This window comes from Salvia splendens, chromosome 1 (assembly GCF_004379255.2).
Source record: "Salvia splendens isolate huo1 chromosome 1, SspV2, whole genome shotgun sequence".
NCBI lineage: Eukaryota > Viridiplantae > Streptophyta > Magnoliopsida > Lamiales > Lamiaceae > Salvia > Salvia splendens.
In genome coordinates, this window is record NC_056032.1 from 11,321,775 (window position 1) to 11,333,428 (window position 11,654).

The 11,654-nt window shown below is 36.0% G+C and overlaps 2 protein-coding genes across 2 annotated transcripts; one reads left to right on the forward strand and one right to left on the reverse strand.

Moving 5' to 3' along the window:
* The first annotated feature begins 373 nt into the window (after positions 1-373).
* Positions 374-5,855, forward strand: LOC121742204 (probable LRR receptor-like serine/threonine-protein kinase At2g16250). The gene is made up of 4 exons (XM_042135287.1): positions 374-2,753; positions 3,869-3,997; positions 4,475-4,503; positions 4,866-5,855. The coding sequence occupies exons 1-4, from the start codon at positions 802-804 to the stop codon at positions 5,468-5,470; spliced, it is 2,715 nt and encodes a 904-aa protein (XP_041991221.1). The 5' UTR covers positions 374-801; the 3' UTR covers positions 5,471-5,855.
* A 399-nt stretch (positions 5,856-6,254) lies between these two features.
* Positions 6,255-8,869, reverse strand: LOC121795755 (AP-3 complex subunit sigma-like). Its single transcript, XM_042194350.1, has 7 exons — positions 8,716-8,869; positions 8,586-8,628; positions 8,384-8,445; positions 8,174-8,270; positions 7,279-7,349; positions 7,055-7,146; positions 6,255-6,624 (listed from the first exon to the last, which is right to left on the reverse strand). The coding sequence occupies exons 1-7, from the start codon at positions 8,782-8,784 to the stop codon at positions 6,570-6,572; spliced, it is 489 nt and encodes a 162-aa protein (XP_042050284.1). The 5' UTR covers positions 8,785-8,869; the 3' UTR covers positions 6,255-6,569.
* Between the last annotated feature and the right edge of the window lie 2,785 nt (positions 8,870-11,654).

Genomic DNA, 11,654 nt, shown 5'->3' on the forward strand with positions numbered 1-11,654 from the left:
ATACCGGCTCATATTGTTGTCCAACCTGTCATATCTTTTTCAAAATTAAATATTTGTATAATTTAGTATATTTCATAAGATTTAGAAGGTTTACCGAGTATCACCCTCATTAATCTAAAAAGATGAAAAATGAATAATTTGTCAAATACTACTACTACTACTACTATAATTAAGAAATGTACTTAGACACTATATAAGGAGGATTAGGTGCATTGGGCGGGATTTTCGGAGGTCAAACCTCTTACGGGTCAAACTAATAACCCACCCGGATTGGACTCGACCCGTTACGCCTGCCGCCGATGAAACTTTCTAAAAATTTCCGACAGATAAGAACAGTGGTAGAGCTTTCTTTCCTTTTTTTTCAGCGCGCTATAATTCATCCTAGAGAGAGAGAGACCTTGGCATTTGTCTCTACAGCTTTACCGTTTTTCATCATCATCAGCATTCAGTAGCCTCTCTGCATTTCCTTCTCTCTCCACCTAAAATCCATAATTTTTGCTTCTCTCTGTTCGGAAATCTTCCATTTCTCTCCCATCCGTCAAAAGATGCAACGGAGAAGAGGATGAGCGGAGGTGAAGTTTGAAGATAGAATCACTGCTTTTGATTCGGTTTTTCGTGAAGGTAAGCTCCGGATTAAAGTTTATTAGTTACTTCCTCTACATTTTATGTACTTTAAAGCAACGTAAAATTGGACGCACACACCGAAAATCCCTAGATTCTGCGTGCTGCCAAAAATACTATCGAGTGATACGTTAATGCAAGGCGGGAGGTTTCCTGAATTTCAATGAGGTTGGTGCAGAAATGGTGGACCGGTGGAGCAGGGTAGTTTTAATTTTTGTAGCTTCATTTTGCTTTCTGTTTGTGCATACGTTGGAGCAGCAATTGTTGGTGTCAAGGCAAGAGAGATTGGCTCTGATTCAATTGAGATCTTCGTTAGGGTTGAGAGCGAGGTATTGGCCTATTAAATCTGACCCGTGCACTTCATGGGCGGGTATACAATGCACCAATGGAAGGGTTACAGGAATAAATATATCAGGGTTCAGGAGAACTCGGAGGGGAAGTCTAAATCCTCAATTTTCAGTGGATGCACTCCGGAATTTGACCCTGTTATCCTCGCTCAACGCCTCGAATTTTGTGTTGGCGGGGCCGATCCCTGACTGGTTCGGGTTGCAGCTGCCTTCACTCCAAGTGCTTGATCTTAGGTTTTGTCTTATCAACGGTGCTATTCCATTGACTATTGGCAATTTGAGCAGTGTAATCGAATTGTATTTGTCGGATAACAACATTACAGGTGTGGTTCCACCTAGCTTAGGCCAGTTGGTTGGGATTTCCGTGCTTGACCTTTCGCGGAATTCCCTCACTGGCTCCATTCCGACTACATTTGGTGATCTTCGAAATCTCACTGTGCTGGATATGTCAACGAATTTCTTGTCTGGAGCGATCCCTGCTGGCATTGCGACTTTGTCTAGGTTGCAGTTATTGAATCTTTCAGCAAACAGCTTGTCGTCTTCGATACCTGCTCAACTCGGTGATCTTTCTGGTCTCGTTGAGCTTGATCTAGGGTTTAACTCTCTGTCGGGGTCAGTGCCTGCGGATTTGAGAGGGTTGAGAAGTTTGCGACGAATGGTGCTAGGGAACAATTTTCTTTCAGGGTTGCTGCCTGCTGATTTGTTTGCTTCTTTGACTCAGTTGCAGTTTTTAGTATTGACTCATAATGGCTTTAGTGGGGAACTTCCGGAAGCGTTGTGGTCAATTCCCTCACTGCAGCTCCTTGATGTGTCCGTGAATAACTTTACTGGTTTGCTGCCCAATGTGAGTTCCACCGCTAAGGCCACTGCCGCCTTATTTAACGTTTCTCTGAATTTATTATACGGAACTCTTACATCTGTAATTGGAATGTTTAATTTCACGGACTTGGCGGGTAACTATTTTGAGGGTCCAGTTCCAATCTATGCACGCGGCAAAACATTTCTTAGTAGGAATTGCCTTCAAAGTGTGGCTGATCAGAGGGTTGCAACAGATTGTGCCTCATTCTATGCTGATAGGAACCTGACATTTGATAATTTTGGAGAGCCTAAGACCACTCAACCTACAGCTTCTCCAGAGTCCAAAAATAAGAGCCACAAGTCAGTTGTCATTTTAGCTTCTGTCTTGGGAAGTGTTGGGCTTCTTGCAATTGTGATATCGATTGTTGTACTTCTGATTATATGCAAGCGAAAGGGAGCGACAACAAATCAAAGGAGTAATGGCGTGGGGCCTGATCCTGCTGGTGGCAGTTCACCACCCCCGGTAGTCTTACTGAACTTTTCAACACTGGGTGATGCATTTACATACCAACAAATTCTTCAAGCTTCTGGTGAATTCAATGACACAAATCTTATCAAGCATGGTCATTCTGGTGATCTCTTTTCTGGGAAACTTGAAGGTGGAATCCCTGTAATTATAAAAAAGGTAGATTTGCAGTCATCAGTCAAAAGGGAAACATATACGTCAGAGTTGGAAATTTTCAGCAAGGTTTCCCATCCTAGACTAGCCCCTCTCTTGGGGCATTGTTTGGAGAATGAGAATGAGAAGTTTCTTGTTTACAAACGCATGCCAAATGGGGACCTGTCCAGTTCTTTGTTCAAGAAAAGAAAACCAGATGATGATAGTTTACAATCATTGGACTGGATAACCAGACTTAAAATTGCAATAGGAGCTGCTGAAGGTCTGTCTTACTTGCATCAAGAATGTACTCCGCCACTTGTTCACAGGTAGCTTTTGAATCTCTTGTCTTTCCAATTCAATTAATGCTTAACTGTTTGAGCCAAATATTTTTTAACTTTTAAATCGTAGTCCTGAAAATGATTTACGTAATTTATATTGAATTTGCCTGTGATTTGTTTTATTGATATAACCTATTCGACTACACATATAGAATGTAGGATATGTCATTGTGTTATGCACCCAGATTTCCTATTCATTGTTTTTAGATTAAAACTCAATCTAATGATTGAGTATCACCAGACTTGAGTCTAAAGAATTATTGTGTCATCGTGTGTTGATTTCATACAATTTTAGGTTATCGAAACAAGCTAAACAGTATAAATATTTACCCCAACTGTCGAGAAGCTTTCTTAAACCTTGTTTGATAGCTAGCAGTTATAGTTTCTCTTTTATTATTCATGCTCATGTCTTAAATGGGAGTAATAAAAATTTCTTTTAACGTATTCCTTCACTAAGTATTTTATTTTTTCTTTTGATAACGCATTGCAATTTTCTTCATTTCTTCGTTTTTTCATTTTCTATTTGTTGATGCTTGTCATAGATGATCTGATGGTTGTTTTAATTTTTGAGCTAATTCATTCTCAACATGAGCTGGAGTTTCCTAAGTGCCTAAATGGAATTGAGCAATTGTTAGATAATCCAGCAATTTTATTTTTAGGTATTCATAAATAACATTAGAATGGTTTTCATAACAAATTGCATTTATTCAGGAAGAGTACTTTTGAGTTTTCCATGCCCATTACACACTATTTAAGTAAGGGCTATTCAAACGTGTTCTATATTTAGCTACTTGGCTAATTTTGAATTGAAAATTTCCTATGACATTGTAGTCAAAGCATACTTGGTTTCATGATTGTTTTGCAATATATAACTATTGCGGGGTCTTCTCTGATGCCTGTTCTTTCTGTGCTTGATCTTTACTTGAGTTCAAATCCTTATGGTATCAAGAAATAAGTCATACTGCAAAGAAAAATGGAGAAGAACATCCAAATGAACTCCTTTACAGCTTAAAACATATTTTGTTGGTAATTTGTCTACTGTATCTGTTTTGAGCCTCTAGTCTGCCAATAAACAATGAATTTGGTTTCTTGTATTCCTGAAGGGACATTCAAGCCAGCAGCATCCTGCTTGATGATAAATATGAAGTACGGTTGGGAAGCTTAAGTGAGGTTTGTGCTCAAGAAGGAGACTTTCATCAAAATAGGATCACAAGATTGCTACGATTCTCCCAGTGAGTATTTCCTATATTGATCCTGATTGCCACTTTATTTATCATTCTGAAGTTTTCATTTTCAAATGAACTTTAAGACCGAAAGTATTGAATCTTTGATTGTACTGAGGACTTGTTCATGAATATAGCTTTTCAAACTTGTGATCATATCTTGCATTCATGATACCCCTGAACACATTCATTTGGGATGTTGAATCTGTTTGATGGACTCTGAAATAATAAACAGAATGTTATTTCATCTTAAATGAAGGTTCTCGTTATCAACGTTTAAAATCTGCTTGATGCACTCTAATTAGTACTGGTATAAATATAATTCTCTGTGCTGTTAAGCCAATTATACTGCCAATATTCAGCTGAATATGAACACTATTATTTTACCCTGTTATTCTGTGGATTATATTACGGTTTTACCCTATTATTTTTTCTGTAACTTGCAATATTTTGCCGAGATAATGACTATTCCCTTCTTGTATGCAGGACTTCGAACCAAGCTGCATCAGGTTCAGGTATATTTACTTCGTTTAGTTCGAGTGTGTGCTTATTACCTTTGTTTATCTCATTAATTGCCATGAACCCCGGGAACTACGTGCAGTCCCAATTCGTTAAACTTGAAATAGTTTGTACTTATCACCTTTATTTATCTCATTCGAGCATGCTGCTGAGGGCATAATTATAACGTTAATATATGGAACTGACTTCATTTAGCGACCTCTATAAGTATGGACGCAAGCTGGAAATGCTTCATAATAGTGTTAGTTCAATCCAGTTTTGTTTGTTGGTAGCACTGAATTAGGAAGCTCGGAACTGGGTCGTCTACATTTCAAATTGTGATAATGATCCAGACATTCTCTTCTATCCCAATGATCAGGTACGCCTAATGCAACGTGTGCCTATGATGTATACTGCTTCGGGAAGGTATTGCTCGAGCTCGTGACTGGTAAGCTGGGCTTGAGTTCATCCACCAACATGACCACGAAGGAATGGTTGGAAGCAACATTACCGTACATTAGCATATATGACAAGGAACTAGTCACAAACATCGTGGACCCTTCCTTGATCATTGATGAGGATCTCCTGGAAGAAGTATGGGCAATGGCAATTGTGGCGAGGTCTTGCCTCAATCCCAAGCCAACAAGGCGTCCCCTGATGCGCTATGTTCTCAAAGCATTGGAAAATCCTCTGAAGGTGGTAAGAGAAGAGCACTCTGCTTCTGCAAGGCTCAGAACCACATCCTCTAGAGGTTCATGGAATGCTGCTGTATTTGGGAGTTGGCGGCAGAGTTCTTCAGACGTGGCAGCTGCACCAGCAGCAGCCAGCGCCATGTCCCATAAAGCTGAAGGCGGCAACAGTTTCAAGCAGTCAGCAACGACAGGGTCTATAGGGAGCGGGAGGATTGGTTCGTCCTCAAACAGACGGCACTCGAAGGAAATTGTCCCGGAACCTTTGGATGTAGAGAGAGGAGGTGGGAATTAGAGAGAGAAGGCGAGGTGATAGATGATGATTTTTGAAATAAGACGGGATGTTTTGGTGTGAGATTTGGAGTCCCCTCCCAGACTGCCTTCCGTACATTCTCCTATCTTCGAAGTCGCTCTGGTAATCAGTGATGTGTTTGATTCCCGCAAACAGAGTTGCTTACAGGTTTAGGAGATTCTTTTCATTTCTTTAGTTTTATTAATTATCTGGGTGAGGTTTAACAGAGGGTGGGAATTGAATGGAGAGTGATTGTTCGTGGCTTTGTTACTGCATATTTTTTAATGGTTGTCGGAATTGTACATTATTTTATTGGACATGGAGTTCCTGGGGACAAGGAGAAGGACGACATTGTTGTCTGAAATCTGAATTAATTTATCAATGGAAATCTGACTCTTATTCTGTATGAAATGCTGCTAAAATTCTTTTAAATTGAGGAATGGAAAATCAATTTTCTTAACCCAAAATAATAATAACCGAGAAAACAGAAGATATAAATATGGGAAAAGAAGTGTGTGAAGTAAATGTGAAAGATCCGAGGGAAATGAAAATAGAGGTAGAAAAAACAAAAGCAGTTTCCTACACAGATTCAAACTCGAGTAATTTGATTCAGAGTCCAATGTCGTAACCATGGGACCTCTTTGTTCGTATTTAAACATTATTATCTACGAATGAGCAATACCCACTGTATTCAGAGTCTCATTCTTCAGCAGAAAATCTAGACTAGTTCAAGTTTTTGGAAGTTCATCTCTTGAAACCAAAACAAAGATACACGAGAAAACAAACATCCAGAAAAAAAAGGACTTTGTTCATGTGTAACAAAAAGAGCTTTCATCATCCCAAACGCACAATACTTGTACACCAAAAAAACTAAAAGAATGAGCGAGATGGATCCATGAACTATACAAAGGCATGAACTAATGGAATTCAAGAATTATGCCCCATATCATGCCAAATGTTCATTCTAAATGAAGAGGATTTTGTGTCCCACAGGTAGATTTCCAACATCATTCTGACAGCATGATGATTGCCAAAAGAAAGGGAGTGGATAATATTATGTTGACTCTTCAAAATCAAAGAAATTACCAAAGTTCAGTTGCTATCATCTCTGCCAACCAGGAATAGATGGAATCATGGAATTGCCATTCTTTTCCAACCTGCATAAGATAATATGGTTATGCCTTCATCCACACAAACAGACACATGCATCGTTATTAAAGTTAATCTGGTTATGCCTTGTGATGATTAATTTTGGAACTCATAAAATATGTACTTTAGGGATACTTATGGGTGATTACAAAGATGGAAGCTCTATTTTAGGGATAAATAACTAAGAGGGAAATATAAGAAAATCAGGATTATTATTGTAAATTATGCTTTCAACTTAAAGAAATTTAAAGATGAAGGAAATAAATAGATGAAAAGAAGCACTCTGTGCTGTTAAGACACAGGTGCTTTTGCGCACCATGTTCTAAGACCCTAAGACTAAGTTGCACCAAGATATGCCTATTGCACCTAAGGACCCATTCACAACTACTGACGAGCGCACACACATACGCACAGAGAGAGAGAGGGAGAGGGAGAGACCTTGAGATGGCATCAACTGCACTGGCAACCTCTTCAGAACTTGTCTCAAGTACTTGGCCGCCCAATATGATCTCATCTAAAATTGTATGGACCTGAAGAACAAATCACACTGTAATATGCAAATTTGCTATAATACCGTGAATTATGCTTGATAGAGCAGATACAATAAGGAGCCAATATGATATGATTGAAAGTACTTTGGTGTTGCTAGGAAAAGAAGCTACCTTGTAAAAATTGAACACTATGTCAAGCTCGCATACCTCTCGGAAACACTTGTTCAATGTCTCCACAAATACTGTAATAGATCAAACAGATGGCTGGATATTAGATACGACTAGAACAAAAAACAGCACTATGGACAAGTTTCAACATGCATGCAGAAAACAACAGGTATCTTTATTTTCTATTTCTAATTATGCTTAAAGTGATTCCAAAATGGAGCATATAATCAAGCAATAGTAAAATCACTATAAACATAACATGATTAAAAGCACAGTATTATGTACTATGTAGCAATTAATGTGGTATTTTAAAAGAAATGGCAAATGCAATTATTCATCAATTTCTGTTGGTGGTGAATGCTTAGAATAGATGCGATGCTGAATAAGACTGACAGTTTGACTGATCTCACCATAAGGAAGAGCTAATTTCATATTCTCTCAGTTACAGACTTGCAAGTCTGATATTGCAGTACCACACTATCTAGTACTCGATTAACCCAATAGTGTTAGAGTATCAGAACACTCATCACCTAAAGACTCTCAATAGAGTGCCACCTATCCTCGTTCCTAATTTAAAAATATTTACAAGTAACACGATTACTTTCAACAATAAGGGTGTTTGGTTTATGCCATTGCCATACCTTGTCTTCTTCAATTTATTTAGTCATCACAAACATAAGACTAGCATAATCTTGAACTAGATATGCAAAACTGTATTTTCATGTCATGTTCATATGCTTTACCCTATTTATGCCTGGCCTAAACCCTATAAATTCGTGTCAAGGACTGCCACATTGACAGATAGTTCTAGTTATGCAAATTATGTAAAAATGGTAGCTAGAATCATGTGAATTGAAGATAAAAAATCAGGTCTAACCATAAATTCAACTTGGAATACCTTGCATCAGATCTATCATCGCTAGCTCATTTTCAGATTTGTCAAATATGAAGACAAAGTACAATGTTGCAAAAGTTTTATAAACAAGCCGTACATCCTGCAAGGTCGAACAACAGCGCAGTTTCAGAAAACGAGCCACATACACAATTTTACAAGCACCTAATTAAATTTCTGCAACAAGCAATTCAAAATTCCCAATCCTAAAATTACCGGCCCAAAAAGTGAATCCACTTTAACGAAATTACTGACGTTTTCTGCTCTACTGCACAAAACTGCACGCAGAATCATTGATGGATCAAATGCAACAAGTTGAGTAATGATTATACACTCAATTATACTTCTCATACCAAAAAATGCCCAAAAATTGAAACAGTAGTAAGTTAATCTATAATTAAAAAGAATCAGGACTGACCTCTGTAAATGCTCCGAACCAGCTCCTGCTGCTTCTCCGGCGGCTAATGAAAAAAACTTAGTAGGCAAGAACAGATCTAATGGTTCAAATAATTATTGGTTGATTCGGGGGAGGGGGAAATGAAGCAAACCTGAAATTCATAGAATTTGATGAGGCGAGGCTTGCCTTGATCGTTCATTATGATCACTCCCCGTATCATTTTCTTCACCAATTTTGTGCGACTTCACTGCTGTTTTGTGTATGAGCTGGATGAAGACAAAGTCTGAGTGTTGATTTAACATATGATCATTACTTTGTACGAATGTTTATTGTGTTTTTGCTCTAATTCTATAAATAAAAATATTAATTTATTCTTATTTTGCAATTGAATTATTTAATTTATTATGAGGTTACTTACAATCAATTAATTTATGGCACTAATTTAACTTGATTATTTATTTACGTGATTTTATTATACGGTCACCAAAATAAGGTCATACTTTGGACAACATACACTAAATAAAATGGAAATGTGAAGACAATAAAATGAAAAATAAGAAACAAGATAAAATGAAATACAACAAACAAAACTTCTTTAATATACTATAATACGTTAGTATTTCAATACTTATAATGTGGCCTCATTTTAGTTGATATCAGTTTGATAGTGTCCACGTAACGTAAATAGTCATTAAATTATATCAGTACTGCAATTTTCATTATGCACAAAATCAGAATAAATCAGTAATTTAATAACTTAATAGACAAATTTTAAAATTAATATGAAAGACCAGAATTTAAAAAAAATAAGAATGTAAAGACACACACATGCAAAACAAGGGGAGTGTTATATTGCTAACTCAATACTTAATTGCTAACTACAATTAAATAATAGTCATTAGATATTCAAATCAAGAGTCTAGATCATCAGCCCCCGGAATGTCAATATGATAAAAAAAAAACAGTCAATAAGGGGTATTAAGTTCAATTTACATCAAATTAGTTGTAACTAACTTTTGAACTAAATTACCTAAGTTTAAATAAAACCATTCTAAACTCTCAATTCTAGATCTTATTTTGTTTTCGAGGGAGCCTATTCAACTCAAATCGTTGTATACTCAAAACTTTTGATATCAGTTCAGTCTCGTTTGTTAGATTAATGCAATAATGAGGTGAAATAACCGATAATTTAAATATTTATACTTCAATTTCATACTAATAAATTTAACGTTACATAAGTCAATGGGTGATGGGCCGATAGCCCACATACCAAAGCTAAAAGGCCATTATTTGGTGCAAAGAATAAATAATCAATTTCCTAGTAGCAGCTGGGCTTTTTAATTGTAGCGATAACCCGTCCACTATTAAAGTAGTAACATTAATTTCATTAATCGAATATCATGGGTTTCACCAAATCTGCTGTATTCCACCCAAAACCATGTCAATCTACAGTGTACATATTTAACCCAAGAATAATGCTATGCGGCCACATTATGGCCGGCCATAAATTAATTAAATAATGTGGCTGCATAGCATTATTCTTTATTTAATTTCATTTCTTTGCGATAAATTGTACTAGTAATTTTTTCTCTCAAAAGATTGTTGAACACATTACAAATTTCCCTGACTTTTTTTGGCGGATATTAGGCCATGTCGCATTGGGAAAATCTGCTAAGATTATTATCGTTGAAGTAGTTATCTCTTTCGTCCCAAACCAATAATCTTAGGAGTGGTAAATAATTTAAGTTTAATGTAAAATTTATTAAACTATTGGTCCTTTTTTATCCTCATTTATAAAAAAGATTAGGGTAGGCTTACAACAAACGCGTTGACATGGAGTAAAACATTTTCGTACTACAATTTACTTGGAAACAATAACAATAAAATGACAGCTTGCAGCTGTGTTTTGCATTTATGATTCAGTTATTTCAAACAGATTTGAATTTACCAGTAGTATTTATGAGATCACATGCGCCAATTTAAGTACCACAAGATGGCCCATCTCATAATTTTCATGCAGCTTTCATTTTTTTTACAGAATAAAAGTTGACAGAAAATAATTACTGTATTAAATCTGATCAAATTTAGTTTGTCCTATAATTTTAAAAACCAATAAAAAAATCATGAAATTAATATCTCACAAATCACAAATATCCTGCAACAAAATATTCAGTTCGCCCACGTATAATACATTGTTGTTAAGTAAGTTTGTCAAACTTGGTAGTAGTATATTTTTCACTCCTTTTTGCCGAACTTATATGAATTTGAAACCTTGTGATTTAAGAATAAACTTACCAGCTTTTTTACATTTTTTTTATTGGTATTGACTAGTGAGTCTACACTCTACATTGATATTATTTGAAAAGTGAAGGATGAAATTGAAGGAAAAGTTTATTACTATTAAAAAATATACTAATATAAGATTCTAAGTCATAATTGTGTCACGACACATTTTGGGATTTGATGATATGAATATGATCATCACTATATGATTATACTTACTGCGCCGATCAAGATCGTGTAGTTCATATAAGCACATTAATATATGTGGTGGCTCATTAAATTTCAAACCTATTTATCATTAAATGATTGTTCTCAAGTAATATAAATAAAATATCAACCTTGAAAATCAAAATAAATACTAGTATCTGATTTGATAAATCCACATCCACTAATTAATTAATGACTCATTCCTCTTGTCCGCCCATTTCATTAAACTACTCCGACAGACATGAATATGTGATTAATTTAAAATTTCGAAGGATTGTTGCGTGTTTTGGGTTAAAAGTTAGAACATTGTTACAGTATTACAGCTTGTGCATTCCGTCGTCTTTCTCCTTTTATTTTGTTTGTTTCGATATGATAAACGACTATATCTTTTTTTTCCTTTAATTGCCTCTCTGCCTTGCTCTACTGGAAATTTTATTATACGATCTTGTTAATTAAATTCAAAAATAAAAATGGATTGCTAGTACGAGACTATATACAAAGCTTCTACCAACTTCTACGCATAATTATGAGTCAATAATATAAATATGGATTGCTAATACTATTTCATATACCTTATCTCACTTTATTGCTCAAACTATC